Source organism: Pezoporus flaviventris, unplaced genomic scaffold (genome assembly GCF_033815535.1).
Source record: "Pezoporus flaviventris isolate CSIRO_AGI_PZ_B2104156 unplaced genomic scaffold, CSIRO_AGI_Pfla_v1 ptg000016l, whole genome shotgun sequence".
NCBI classification, from domain to species: Eukaryota; Metazoa; Chordata; class Aves; order Psittaciformes; family Psittacidae; genus Pezoporus; species Pezoporus flaviventris.
This window is the reverse complement of record NW_026892564.1, coordinates 6,640,439-6,656,363: the sequence shown is the minus strand read 5'-3', so window position 1 is coordinate 6,656,363 and position 15,925 is coordinate 6,640,439. Positions and strand designations below refer to the sequence as shown.

Sequence of the window (15,925 nt, the reverse complement as noted above, 5' to 3'; positions counted from 1 at the left end):
TACCACCAATAATAATAATGATAAAGGAAATAACAAGGGAAGAGAATACAGCACCTCACCACCAGCCGACTGATAGCTCGCACCCCCCAGCCTGACCAACCTCTGACCGATGCCTCCTCCAGCCCTGCAGTCTCCCAGCCCTTCTGGCTAACTCCCAGTTACATCCTGAGCATGACGTGCTGTGGTATGGAATACCTCTTTGGTCAGTTTGGGTCAGGTGTCCCGTCTCTGCTTCCTCCTGGCTTCCCCTCCTCCCTGGCAGAGCATGAGGCTCACAAAGTCCTCGGCCAAACCAAAACATCATTGTTATCAGCTCTGTTCCCGAGCCGAAAGTCGAAACACTTCACTGCACCAGCTACCAAGAAGGAGAAAATGGCTGCTACTGCTGAACCCAGGACAAGCAGCCCTGCGGAGAAGGACTTGGGGGTGTTGGTTGATGAGAAAATGAACATGAGCCGGCAGTGTGCGCTCACAGCCCAGAAAGCCAACCGTATCCTGGGCTGCAGCAAAAGGACCGTGACCAGCAAGTCAAAGTAGGTGATCCTGCCCCTTTACTCTGCTCTCCTGAGACCTCACCTGGAGTATTGTGTGCAGTTCTGGTGTCCTCAACATAAAAAGGACATGGAACAAGTCCAGAGGAGGGCCATGAGGATGATCAGGGGACTGGAGCACCTCCCGTATGAAGATAGGCTGAGAAAGTTGGGGCTGTTAAGCCTGGAGAAGAGAAGGCTGTGTGGAGACTTCATAGCAGCCTTCCAGAAGAGGGCCTATAGGGATGCTGGGGATGCACTATTCATTAGGGACTCTAGTGATAGGAAAAGGGGTAACGGGTTAAAACTTAAACAGGGGAAGTTTAGATGATTGTGTATAAGGAAGAAGTTCTTTACTGTAAGGGTGGTGAGGCACTGGAATGGGTTGCCCAAGGAAGTTGTGAATGCTCCATCCCTGGCGGTATTCAAGGCCAGGCTGGACAGAGCCTTGGGTGACATGGTTTAGTGGGAGATGTCCCTGCCCATGGCAGGGGGGTTGGAATTAGATGATCTTAAGGTCCTTTCCAATCCTGACTATTCTATGAGCCTATGATTCTATGATTCTAAATTGCACAGAAGGCAAACCTTTTGATTTGAGGGAAAAAATGAGCTTTAACAAAAAGATTCCTGGTAGGTTGGACCTGAAGTTAATTTCAGTAGGAGTCTATTGTGTTCATATAGAATAGGTGGTATATGTAATGAAAACATATAATGAGAAAGCAAATTAAACTGAGAAATCGTCTGACCACAGAACTGCATAGCGATTCTAGTTGACCCTGGATTGTAGTTTGCTCCAGTCAGGGAAGGGTTTTTCTAGAGCTCTTTGGAGCAAGTGTCTGGCTTTACTGAGTAATTTTTGACGTCACATTTTGGAGATTGGAATTGAACTTTGATTTCTTGGTGCTAGTGCTGTAAATAATAGTTGTTCTCCTGTGCCTTCAGAAATAATTAATTAAAGCTTTTTAAAATGGAAAATATTGTTCACACTGTTGCTTTGTGTGTCCATATCTTAGAGACATAGTTTGAAAAATACAGAAAGCTTCTGTTCAATAATGTCATCAGCATATTCAGTATGAAGTTCAACCTTTCAGAGTGGGTTGTGTAGGTCTACCACTGAACGTGTCTTGCTGTTACTGATATTGATAGAAGACAGTGTAAATATGTGTCACTTATCAGAGGTGGTAAATAAGGCTGCCCTAGTAGAAAGTATTTTTTTTTACAACTCACAACCTTGTAAAAGCCTAGCAAGCAATTAGTGCCCAGTAGTCTTGATATTAGAAGATGAAATTTTAGAATGACAGCCTTAAAATCTGTAAGCTACAGGAGTCAAAAAGAAATCCTTGATCTTACTCTGGAAGTTGGTAATTTTAATGTGTACTGTAGATTTAATTGCTAAATACTGTATAGGGAACACCTGCAGGTTATTGGCTGCCAAAAAGTAGAGCATGAGTTCTTATGAATTACATGGAGTACTGTAATTCAGCATTTTGAAAGGACCGATAGCATGTGCCTCTTTTCGGAGCTGCTGTCATAATCTTGTGAGTAAAACCAAAGAGAGAGGGTAGGCATAACTTTTTTACAGTATGAAACAAGCATGGAAGTGATAGGAGGCAGATCAAAAATTACAAAGGGGAAGGAAAAATTGATACATGAATATTTTAAGGTTTTATATGCAAAAATTTCAGAAAAGAAAATCTTAGTAACAAGATTTTTTCAAGTGTTTTCAGTTGTCTCCAATTAAAATGTGTTTCCTTGAACGATATATGTTCTCAAGAGTTTTGTGATTTATTTAAGAAGTTATGAGAGGTTTTATTTGCAAAATTGCCTTGGTAGCATTTCAACATGCTGAAGTTGCATTTTTTGACCAATTTGAAAATACCTTCAGATATTGATAAACCATATTATTCTGGAAATTTTATCACTTTGTGTGATAGACATCAGTTGTACGTCCCTGCCAGTGAAATTATTATCAATAGAGGCATACAGATTGATTCTGTTGTCTCGGGCAAGCTAGGAAAAAGAAAGCATGTCAATGAAGAGGTAGAATGAAGGCTAAAATTCATCCTAAAACATCCTACAGTGCCTATTATCTTCTAGTGTTTTCTGTCTTATTTCTGTAATGCTCTAACATCACACTTTTCGTGTGAGCGGTCTTAATACTGATTGTTCATGATATAAGCATTGAACAGGTTAGCAAGATTCTCATTCTTTGTGCTCAGAGCAAGTATTTCAAGTTGCATAATCATTTTCACAATGTGTCTGAAAGTTATACCTTACAACTATAAATGCCTAAATAGTTTTGGAAAACATACAGTAGTGTCAATATTAATTTGGTTCTCAAGCATTTGATTCAGCTGACTACACTTGTCAGCCAAAGGTGCAAAGCCCTGTTTGACACTTGGCATTCATCCGAACTTCCTGAGTCAAAAAGCTGGAAAACTTGTTATTTTGAAATTTCCTTAATTAGAACTTCACAAAATTTTAAGGCCAGAAATTAACACTTCTTCATTGTGAAATTTCAGCAGTTGGCTATTTTACTCAAAAAAAGGAAATTCTAATGCAGTATTTCATATGCTTGTGACAAGCATTTTGAAAAGCTATATGACCTTCTCTGGGTACTCATCTATTTGATCAGTACCTGGGCCAAACCAGAGAGATGATGATTTTTATTTTTTTTTCTCAGCAGGCATTTTTATTTTCCAATGAAATTTTATTTGATTGAAAAAAATTAACCTTTTTTTAATACTAGTAGTATATAATGGGAGTATAATTCTGTGATTATAATCTCAGATAATCTTTAAATCAGAGTTTTCTGCGCAGATTAGACAGTTTTGATTGTGTTAATATGGACAGCTATTCTATCACCCTGCATGTGTGCTGCTGGGCAAAGTAGAATATATTCCTTTTTCTTTTAAGACTTTTAAACTAAAGGTGGGGTTTATCTTTAGGCAGTAACACAAAGCCATTTATTTTTCTGGTTTCCAGAATTTAGAAAGCAAGTTCATGCAAAAATACATTTACTCACAAATTTAATTTAATTTTTAAAAACTCCTTCTTAATAGGACAAAATTCTGTATGTGAAAGATTCTGAGCAATTTCTGTTTGTATGGTAATACAGATGCCATTTCTATTCAGCAAGTTTCTCACTTGCTGGGAGTAGACTTCCTACTTAGCATGCAGCATGCCAGTGTTAGATAAGGTAAAGAAGTTGTTATATGTTTTATACTATAATCATAGCTATATAGTAAAATTATCAAAATTACAGACATCAGAGCACAGTTGAATTTCTATAAACAAAAATTAAGTCATTTGAAGATTTTTTTTAATGAAATCCTAAAGTAGTAGGAAAATTGGATAAGATTGTGCTATCATATACTAATGACAACATTTGAGCTGGAAACCTAAGAAGCTTAATTAGAAACACTGACTCCTGGAAAATGTTTATTTTTTTAAAAATATAGCCATAATATTAAATACTCATAACATATGTTCCTGTTTAGCTTTTATCATGATAATAGAAGTATGTTATCTAAAAATAACGGTTTCTATATAAACTGAGTGCAGTTACTAAGAGGATTTTTAAGCATAAATCAAAGCGATTGTTCCATGGCAATGGGGGAAAAACTCTAGAAACATAGAAATAACGAATGTATGTACATTTTTTGTGGGACTTTTTAATCTGATGTTATGATCTGCAGCCTTCCCTATTTGTAGTGCATGCTTTTGTTTCTGATATATAAAACAGTATACTCTGAATTTATATGAAGGCCAGTGGTAGGTTTTCAGCAGCAAGATGTAACATGTATCTATATATGCCTGTTTGGTTATGGATCACCATGTTTTTAAAACTCTGAGCAGTCTCTGAAGGTTAAGATGAAAAAGATGCTGAGGGAAAAAATCTCCACTGACTGGAGAACATTGATGCAAAAATGTCCCCTATTGATGTGATAATTTGAGAAGCAAAGTAGACTCTTGAAGCTTCCTTCCCATGCCAAGTCTAGAACTCTTCACTGATTCACAGCTGTGGGTTTCCTTAACCATGCTGATATCTAAATCTACAAGCAAACTGAATAACTTCATGGTATGCTTGTGAATGAAAACTCCCACATCTGCCAGCCATAAATAAAATGATAAAACCCCTTCCTTCAGTCTTAAATTTCTGGTTTTAAATGTACGTATCCTGTAGTTTACCATTTTAGACAGCATAGTCTCCAGCGTTTGAAAGCATGTAAGATTAGATCCATAAAAACACTTTCTACGTCTATTCTCCTTCCAACAGGCAAGTTAAAGTGTCATCTGCTTTGAATGTCCAGATGAGAGTGTCCAAATGTAAAATAATAATTTTAAAAAATAAAAAAATATACATGACCTAACATTTCTGTAGGGCAATCAGTTGTTAAGGTGGCCACATATTAACTTTTGCTGTTCTGCCTTATTAACTTGGTATATTATCTTAACTTGATACTGAACTTGAGAAACAGTATCCAACAAAAACTATTTTCCTTTCCCATCTATTTTTATGTGTTTTCTTTTTTGATTTTTTTCTTTTTTTTTTTGTCGGGAGGATGTTCATCTCCCCTGGATATGAATAATAGTTTTGTGAACAAAATATGAGTATAGAGTACTAAATGAAGTCTCTTTCTGTTTAATGACATGTTAGTAAATGATAACTATCAGTGTTAACAATGTAGATCTCTTAAAGATGATGACTGAATCCAAGGATCCATTCTCCCCTCGAGCCTAGGCTTGTTAATTTGATTTATATAGCTAAGTATGTTAGTCAGTCTTAAGGAAATTAGATCAGGACGCAGGCTCCCTTTGCTACAGACTTTTAGGTCCATTTCTGACTAATACAACTGTGGAAACTGCTCTTCACAATGTTTGTTCAAATTAGTACTTGAAAGGAGAATGTTTTTCTCTCCATTCCCCCTCCTCACTATTTAAGCTGAAAGCTGTCAACCCAAAAACATGCTTATTGAAATTGTTCATGAGTAGACTTGCAATTTAAATGATGATGTCCTTAACTGTCATAGAGGAAAAGATGCAGAGCATTCTTCCATTTTGAGTTTGCAAAGATGATGGTTTGGTGTTTTTTTTTGTTGTTGTTTTCCAGCAGCACTGAATGCTTTGCTCTCTGGGCTGATAACACAGGAAATCCCTCTCAGCTCTGAATTTTATGCTTTTTTATTCTCCCTGATCCATACTATTTTGCCACACATCCTGTCGTCCTGTTCCAGAATGCTTTTTGCATCAAGTTATCAGTTCCTAGACAATTTACTCTTGGCATCTTAGCCAACTTCCTTGAGATTATTGTCTTAAGTTGTGATTAATGAGCTGTTTGGAACAAAACATAGTATATGCAAACTGAAGTTCTTAAGAGGCCTTATAACATACAGGACCAACTAGAAACATGAGTCTCTGGAAGGAATAACTGGTACTTGGCTTATCTGGCAACATCAGGTCACTCCTGTAAAAAGGTCTGTGTGTCACTGCTGAATTTAGTGTTGACAATGAATTGCACTGGAGAGTAGTACCCAGTTGGCAGCAACCATCTTGCTTTATGTCCCTCCCCCTTCCTCTCCTTTTACCTTCACAGCCCACACCCATGCTTTAAAGTAGTATGCTTACATCTTGGTGCGACTCCTAGGTCATGTTTCTATTCAGATGTGAGGTTTCTCGAAAGCAAGTGCCACCCCTGAAACGATTGTATTGTCCACAGTTATCTTGAGCGATAAAAAAGGAGCTGTTGACATTTTGATTGCTTCAGAAAATACTGTGCTGTGCTACAGCAATAACACAAGTAATAAAAGTTCAAGTCAAAATTCTTGCTGTCACTGTAGGAGGATAAAAAAGGCATGACAGCACATTATCTCATGGTCACTGATAAGATGAAGCAGCCCACCATGCTACAACTAATACTCTGCTGCTTCACTACTCAGTCACTGTACCTCCAATGTATTTTCCGTTATCAGAGAGAAATACCTGAATTCTTCATGCATACTTAACTAAAAATACTGGCATGAAATAGTCACATGTGGATACATTTTCTGTCCGTCTTTAAGTATGAACTATTCAACAGGAACCCTTAAAAACACAAGTGTCCTTAATTGCACTGTTTTAAAATAAAACACAGCCTCTGTGTTTTGAATGGATTGGCCATGCTTATTACAGTATTCATTAAACAGTCCTGAGGTTGTTTTCAGACATATACAATATCATGCACTGCAGTAATTCATTAAGAGCAAGATGAACACTGGCAACATCTTTTCAGTGACCTTTTAAAATGGCTGAGAAGTAGCTTGCACTTGTGATTCTACTGGAGTAAAAATTTGCATGTTTTTCCTTGTAAGTACCCCATCAGCAACAAAATGCACTTTCAGAATCTGCTGCCCTGCCTCTCTGGTGTTGAGTGGAGAAGTCATCTTTAAGCAGAACATTGAGGAAAACAATTTCAGATTTCATTGCTTGTGTTTGGGATGTTGTTTGTTCATACTTATCTAACAAACATGGAAGAGGTGTTTTCAGTTAGGTTAAGTGTTTGTATTTTTTTCTTTCTCCGTAACTTCTTAGGCAGATGTAGGAGTAAACTTCTCTTCTGTTTGGGACTGTTCTTTTGATATGACATTTCCTACATGGGGAGCCAGTAATTTACCTTCTGTATTGCTAAGATTCATTCTATTTGTGGATTCAGTACTGTACTCATTTACACCAATGTAATCTAGAAATACTACTCAGAATTATTTTGAATTATGTGGACATTCCATAGTTCTGTAATTTTAGAGAGGACTTTAATTTAGATTAAAATTTTAGCTTAGCAAAGGCTCTCATTTAATTTTGGCAGGGTTTTTATAAAGTCATTTTTAGAAAGTTTGGAAGAACTGTCATCGATGTAAACCAAAAACACCTCAGGCAGCTAAATACATGCCTTTTGCTATTTTGTTATTCATTAACTACTCTGTTATTCTTTTCCCCTCCTCTCTATGTGCACCTCCCCCAAGCCTCCCTCAAAAACACTAAGGAAACATGCACACCGTGGTAAAAATGCTGATAAAGAGAATAATTCCCAATAGACCATAAAAGACAGCATTTATAACCCTGATAGAAATGCCAGTCAGCTTTTTTTGATGTAAAGCATCTGTCTCCAAAAGGAAATGAAGGCAGGCCTGTTTCTCCTTTCAAGTCTCTGAAATAGTAGGTGGTGTCGTTTGTTATACAGTGCTACAAGTCCCATGTTATTGCACTGGTAGCTGCTGACTGCCTTTGTTAACATACTGAAAAGTTTTCTCATCTGTCTTTAATAACAGACAATATATGTGAACAAAAACTGTAGCAAATGTCTCTTGCTGTCTTGTCCTCAGACCATCATTTATAGCTGTCAGGGAGCGATGGCAATGATGTGTAATCTAGCAGCCACCCAAAATTCTTGTGACTTTTACAATAGGTACTAGAGTGGCTGATACCCTAGGAACTTAGGGAGCAGTCTGTCTGAAATCATGTGCATTTCCTCATTTAAAACATGCAGGACTTGGAATAAGCTTTCAGCTGTACCTGAAATGAGTTATCAGTTCCCCTTGTCCAAGGATACATTTGTTTAGAGTATTAACAGCCTTGTTGTGTCTCCAGGAAACTGGGAATGACGTGTAGAAATTGGAAAATTTCAAGTTCACTCAAAAGGAATGGATTTGGTTCTTTTTCTAGATGTATTTGTTGCACGGGCTAGTGAAATTATATATAGAATTAAAGACATGATGGCAGAAGAGTTTTCTTAGCTAGGCATGTAGTCTTATGCATATGACGTTCTTTAGAGTATTTGATTAGTACCATACACATACCACATTTTCAGGGGGTTGTGGAGGAAATGGAGAGGAATTCTGGAAGCCACATGAGACAACTGTGTTGCTTCCCACATCATAAGTTTGTGGATGTGGTAGAATTAGCTCTGAGCAGATTTTAACTTCTGTTTTATTTAATGTGAGTTTTTCTAGGTTTGAGGCTTTTTAATCCTTCCCCGTTGTAAGCTTTGTCTAGATGCAAACATATGTACAGTTATATAACAAGTGGGAAGACAAATTATTGTGCTCTTCAAAAAAGCTGTATGATTCATAAACTCTAATGAGACAAATAAGGAGCACAATTAGTGGGAATGGACCATCCTACTCATGATTTGAGAAAATTCTACAAATAAATTAATAAATAAAATGTGTGGATACATAGAGAGTCATCCATATACACTGGAGCTGTTTTACAGTCATTCTTCAATTACATCACTTCAATTAGCACCCAGAACATCTGTAATAAAGGAGTGTATTATTTCATTTATAAAATAGTATGTGAGACTGGTCTTACAAAGATGGAGACAATATGCAGTCCATAGCAAAGGTTAAATCCCATGAGTTTTCTTTTACTTCCCTATACAGAATATGACTGAAGAGGAAATCTTGATTGGGAAAACTGTATAAAATCCAGGAGAACTTTCTGTTTCATTTTATTTTTAGTAGAACAAAGTAACTGACTTAGGGGTGGTGGAAGTAATCTTTCAGGGCAAAGCAAAATAAATTAAATCTAAAAATAACAACTTCACATTCTACCGTATTAGCATTATGATGTTTACAATAGGGAGGGCTGAACCCTTTTTATTTTTTTGGTTAATTTTGAAAGTCTGGAAGCCAATTGTTCTGAAAATATGGTGTGTTGGAGTTCTTTATGAATTTTTGTGATACTTGTGTTAATAGGTGAAAAGAAGCAGGATGAAAGCTGAATAAAAAGAGAAATATTTGTAGGAAATAAAACTTATGAAACTAGAGAATTTTCTGGACATTTCCACCACAAAATTTAGGTTTTAGACACAAAAATTCAAGTATTATGGGGTTTGGGCAGTTTTGTTTTTTTGTTTGTTTGGAAGTTTGGAGGTTTTTTGATTTGTTTGTTTTTTTTTCAGAAGGATAAGATTAATGAGTTTAACTTGCTAGTGGAGAGGTTGGAACAAGTCTTACTTCTCCTAATGACTTCCTATTACCTCATGAGTCTGGGAGACCAACTCTAGGGCATTTTTTATTGGCCTTCTACATCCATGTTTTCCTGAAGTTATTGTCACTGAAGGGCCTCTAAAGCATAGCAACACCCACACAGAGTAGTCAGAAGCTTGAGTTTCCATGTGGGTTCACGTTTGAGTATTGTATTTTGACCATCGGTGAGTGGTGTCTTGAAACACTTACCTTCTCAGGCAGAAGTATGTGATTTCAAAAGTGAGCGTTCCTGAAGCTTATTGGAAACGATAGTGACCTGAGAGGGAAAACCGCAGTGAACTTTGTGTAGTTTTTTTTCCCGTTTTCTTTGAAATGAAAGGTACTGGTTTTGCAAATGCCTTTCCTGTGCTCTCACTAGCATGTGAATGCCTTAGGTAGTTAAAGAAAGGTAGGTTAAACTATTCTTTTCAGCTTCATATATCTGCTTTTCTGCCCTTGTAATATTTGTTAACTCCAGTAACCAGTCGTGTTTAATTATCATGAACATCCTATTATTTCATAATGGAATAATCTAAAGATGAAAATATAAAAACAAGAAATGTTTTGTCTTAGCTAAAGATGGAAAAAATGCTAGAAACATAAGAAGCTTTTTAATGGATTTGTTCTGATTTTTTCACTTCTTTTTTATTAAAGTAGCATGTGTTTCCACCACTGTTCATTTTATTCAATCATTCATTAAGAAATAATTGCCACAGCCTGAATCTAAATGGATATCCTAGAACCCCTGAACATCCTTACAATCTGAGAACAGATTGTATTTTCTACTAGTTGTAATTAAGACAAAGAGAGAAAAGGGATGAGTTCCAATGTGCTAACTATTCCCAACGATTAAAAACTCTTTATTGGCAATGGGTTGAATTAAAATTAAATTCCTGTCTTTAATCCACTCTTGGATCACTTTAATTTTCTCTTGGAAACTGTGCTATGCCTACATTACCACATGTAAAGCTTTATGTGTTCTGTGTTTCCTCATTAAACAGAGAAGTCTATGCCTGTAGACACCAGAGCTTGACCTGTTTAAAGTACAAAGTATACAGCAGCTGTTCAGAAACTTTTTCTTGTTATCTCTATTTGCTTAAATTGCTAAACTGCTTCCATGAAAAGTCTACAAACATAAGGGAATAATTTGCTTAAGTGGAAGAAGGCTGTCTGAAGAGAAAAATTGAAAATATTCCTAATATTTCTCCATCCATTTTTTTGTACCAGTATCCGGCTGCCCTGATGAATCTTGGAGCCATTCTTCATCTGAACGGTAAACTGAAAGAGGCTGAAGAAAACTACCTCCGTGCTCTTCAACTTAAACCTGATGATGTCATCACTCAGTCTAATCTTCGCAAATTGTGGAATATCATGGAGAAGCAAGGTTTGAAGACATCCAAAATATGATGATGAAAATTCTGAACTTTTGTTATCTTAAACTGATTAAAACCACGAACTAGAACTTCCACACAGTTGTTGGATAAGAGAACTCATTGGACTTAACTGCAAGGATCAGAGGTCTTACTTGCTGCTAGGAGAAGCTGTTCTGCTTTTTGGCATAAATTTTTTTGCTAGATAAATAGAAAAAAGGAGACTTTGAGATATTCATGAAGGACTTGTTACCCCGCAAAAATATTTAGAACCGTAGCACTTGACAGAAGGTGTTTTGGCTTGTTTGATAAATCATTGCAGATCCCACATTGCTCACTTTTGGGTGGGTACTTGAAATGTATACTGTCATAGAAGTATTAAGGGAAGATTGTACAGTATACTCTAAGCCACATGGGAGTAAAACTGGTAAGGGTAGGTTAAAGTGTTTTGCTGATACTGTAACTCATTAAAATGTATACTAAATCCAGTGTGTTTGCAGTTTGTCTTAATACTGCTGTATCTCACTTTAGAACCACTTGCTTACCAATTTCACAGCCCTTACGGTAATTTTTTTTTTCAAACATGTCATTTGTGATTAGATGACAGTATTCAAAATTGTTTGTTGAGAATATGCATATCATTTCAGCTTGTTAAGTTTTAATGCAGTTTTCTTGAGATACACAGTCAAATGGCTGCGTGCTAGACAGAATGAGCAAGGAACCACTTACATTCTACATTAGCTGTGTATGTAGAGTGGTAAAAATAACTAACGCAGAAGTCCAGAAGTGTGGTTTAGCAATACAAGCAAGACTGATGTTTGCCCTGATATCAAGAGTGTGATCATCTTAAGGAAAAAAAAAAAGGTATTATAGGTATTATAGAGCAATGTGTTTGACTTTCTCCACATTGCTGTCTGATAAGACCAACTTTAAACTGGACTGCCCTTACAGTATTTTTGCAGTAACTCAGCCAAGTGAGATTTGAAAATATTAGTGCTTGGATATGCTATAGTTGCGACTTCATGAGCAGCTCTGAGAAAAGGGAATGTTATAAATTAGTGAGGCTTGCAAATAAGTGAAGGGACTGGATTAGATCATGCTTGAAACAGTGTGACTCAAGAGAAAATTGTAAAGGTGGTTGCCAGTTATTTTTCACAGTGGTGGTGTTTTAAAAAATATTACCTATTCAGATTCTAACCAAATATTAGCATTCTGTTTATATTCTGACATGTGTGCTAGCATCAGAGATGTCAAATATCTAAATATGCTTTTGCTGAGGTTCAGTTTATTTCTGTTTCAGAATTATTTGGCCTAGTTACTGGTTTAGTCTTCACTTTGTAAATGTTAAAATAATTTATTTTAAATTACAGTGTATTGAAGGTTTAGTAATTTTTTTTCCCCCAGGCCATTTGTTAACTGCTTTCTTTCTTTGGAGTAAGTATTATTGCTTGTACAAAAATTTACTATTTCATTTAATTACCTGTCGGTATCTGCTTCAGTTTTCTTTTCATAATGGTAGAGGCAGTGTTAAAGTGGTAGAGCACCTTGAACTGAAGCTTCTCCAGGATCTTCTGTTAAAATCTCTTTATTACTGAGCAATGGTTTGGGTTTTTTTTCAGTTTGCTTTTTAGCCATTGAGCACCATTCCAACAAAACTGTAAAGAAGGATACTTTGCTGTATTTATTTATTTATTACTTGACTGCAGCAACGTTACCTGCCATTAACACAACAGTCTGTAAGTGTGCTATTTCTTTTTTTTTGTTGTTTTTCCTCGCAACTTTTGTGGTTAGTGTGTCTACATAACAGGAAAGGGGACACTTGAGTTACACTTTACCTTCTTAGTCATTCTCCCCATCATACACTTGGATTTTAAATCTGTATTGAAATAGATTGGGGAGTAGCTGTTTCAAAGTCAGTATAGTAAAAAATCATAGTAGTGTGTGTTTCCTTTTGCTCTCTGAAATACCATACATTGCTAAGTTTACAACTGGCCTACCAAAAGGGCCAGAGGGGCAAGACTGTTTGGTTTCGTGGAGTGTGTCAGGCTTTTCTCAAATAGTGTTATGGCTGGAAAAGCAAAATTGAAGGTTCGAGAGTTGAATTCCTACTTTATCATTGAAACCAGTGTTAGAATACAATGGTAGCTTGAACTTATTCTCCTGCTTTACTCACTTTCTGGAAGAAGTATAGAAATAAATTAGATAGTTGCTATAACTGAACTCAATATAAAACTGTGGTATCTTGCAGCTTCATTTGCTCAACAGCCATCGAACTTTGATGGCTTCTTGGTCTTAACCATTCACTGTGTTATTTGTCTCCTTCAGCTTGTACTCATTATTGTTTAGTAATTTTTATTCATTGCACAGAAAGGGGAAGAGGGGAGCACTCCTGTGATACAGTGTCATGCTTACCTTGATAACTGGTTTTGTTTGATTCTTAAAAAAAAACAAAAGAAAAAAGGACTAGCATAAATTTAACAAGAATGTCCCTGAAAATACATTTTTTAATATAGGTCTGGGCTTGATAACTTTCTTCTTTCGGGATAAATTTAAAACATGTTTAAAATATGTCTCTCTGCTCAGGGATTTATGGTGGATTATTGCAGACAGTGCTAAAAAAAAAAGAAAAAAGAGCACAAGACAAGTTTACTAAATTAAAATTTTATTTTTGAGAAACTGTTCTTTGTATAAATTATCAGATTTGTAGGCTTTCCTTTTTGTAGAAATAATTGTTTTATGTGCTAGATAAGCAAATTTCAATTTTGTTTTCAATAATAAAGCATTGATAACTAATACACTGTGCATTCCTTTATGTGTTACTGTAACAACACTTGGTTTTGGTTTTAAATTATTCTAATTCAATGAGTTATAGTGACTGGTTTACGTATGGGAGAACTATATAGCGTAAGTAGAGCACAACCTGTTACAGCTGGCTTTCTTCTATATTCTATTGCAATTATACTTCAGCTAATACTTTCAGAAAGGTTCTCTGGGAGCATTTTTTTATATTTCTACTTACTACATCTAGCCAAAGGGATATGGTAACTATTATAGTTGATTATTGTTTCTAAACTCTTAAGGGAATAAAAGCTGATGAATAAGATATATTTATAAATTAGTTTTGAATTGACATACAAACATGATGTCAGTTAAAATGGTTCTAAAATGTATAATTGGCTACAAAAGCTGGAAAGAAGCATTCTCTTACGTACATAGATTTTTTAGTGTCTGAGATCACTTTTCTCTCATGCTGCAATATCACTTGATCCGTTTCAGATCTGCTGCCTTCCTGTGCATGAGGTGTTTTGAAGTGACATGGTTCTTTGACCTTTGCTTTTCTCTTAATCTTCTGTGGACAGAGCCTTCTTACCTCAGTGGACCTAATGCTAATTTTTTCATACCTTTCTAGTTCTGTTGCATTCAGTTCTTATGCAGTGATTTGCTCTATGGTTGAAAAGTGTTGATAGGTATGAGCAGAGCGCTACAGGGGCTTTGGGTCACTGACTTCCAAATTCAGCTGTTATGCCTTATTTTTAAGAAAAGGTCATGCCTCACCTTCAGATGTGGTCATTCCTTGCCTACATAGGCTTCGATGAAATAGCAGACAATGAACACGGAGTATGCAAACACTAATCTGATCTGTGTCACTCCTTTCTCATGGAAATGGGGCCTAAACATATCCTCTGGCATCTTATCACAAAGCCCTTGTCTGTGAGATCCTGTTCTCTCTGCCTTGTGTTCTGCTTTTGATGTTTCTGTTCTTCCAAGCTTCACACTTTTTGGGTAGCAGATACCTGATGCATTTTTGATGAAGGCACATGGCAGCTCTGTGGTGGCTTTTTAGTCCTGCTATATTACACTGGCCTACCAGAACTTGCTTGCTGCAGCTGACACGGATGGCTGTATTACTTCTGGGATTTGAACCAGTATAAAGGTAAGCACCAAATTATTCTGTGTAAATATACCAGCTCATCTGACTCTCGCTTGGGACTCTCAGTTGTAGGCATTCCCATAGCAGCTTTGCCTGACAGGAGTAAATGCAGGTAGAATGAAAGATTCTGCCTTCAGTCACTGACAGCTGAATTGCTATATTTATTTTGCTGCATCCCTAAGAGTTGCAAAGGAGAAATTTTTGTGAGAGAAGCTGGAGATTAAGAAATAAATTGTGGGAAATCTAAAGAGAATCCCATATAACCACTTACCTTTTTGGAATTATTTCTGGTCCTTTGAAATAAAATAGAGGCCCCACTCAGGTGTCATATGGACTCCCTCAGTTGGACCGACCCTGCAATTTGAAAGCTCCCGGTCTTGTTTCACACAGATAGTGAGCGTTTAATTACTCTGAGATTCAGTATTGTGATACTGGAAGAATGTATTTAGAAGAACAGAATAAATCCAGTGTTATGCAGGTGATGGGGAAGGAGGTGTCAGGAAGTAAGTGCAGACATTTTTGTGGAAATGAGTAAGAAATTTAGAGGGACAGAGTTTATTCCAACAAAAAAGAAGGAATCCCAAGATCCTTCTAAGGCAGGATAAACTATGGAAAAGGATATGCATCGGTAGATTAAGAAAAAAATAAACAAACAACCCAAACATCTAACCAAACAAACAAAAAAGCCAAAAGCAATACTGACTTGAATGAGGGTCTTAAGTTCTTTTGGCCTAATAATATATCAAAACCAAACATTGCTAGCCAGAAATGCTGGCCTCGGAGGACAGTATAGTAGAGTTTGGGTAGAGTATGTTCCCCATTGTGCTGGTTTCAGCTGGCATAGTTAATTTTCTTCCTAGTAGCTGGTACAATGCTGTGTTTTGGATTTAGAGTGAGAATATTGTTGGTAACACACTGATGTGTTAGTGGTCACTGAGCGGTGTTAACACTGAGTCAAGGACATTTCAGATTCTCATGCTGCCCGTGCCAGCGAGGAGGCTGGGGGTGCACAAGGAGCTGAGAGGAGATACAACTGGGATAATTGACCCCAACTACCCAAAAGGATATTCCATACCATAGGATGTCATG

General features: G+C 36.7%; 1 protein-coding gene across 4 annotated transcripts in view; it reads left to right on the top strand.

The window, feature by feature from the left end:
* Positions 1–11,393, top strand: part of TMTC2 (transmembrane O-mannosyltransferase targeting cadherins 2) — a 261,093-nt gene extending 249,700 nt beyond the window's left edge. For 3 of the 4 annotated variants that reach the window (XM_061454672.1, XM_061454674.1, XM_061454673.1), the window contains exon 12: positions 10,763–11,393. In XM_061454672.1, coding sequence (XP_061310656.1) covers positions 10,763–10,942 — 180 coding nt within the window. In that variant the 3' untranslated portion in view covers positions 10,943–11,393. The remainder of the gene's footprint in view (positions 1–10,762) is intronic. The other variant, XR_009743616.1, reaches the window with a different exon arrangement.
* Positions 11,394–15,925: the final 4,532 nt, after the last annotated feature.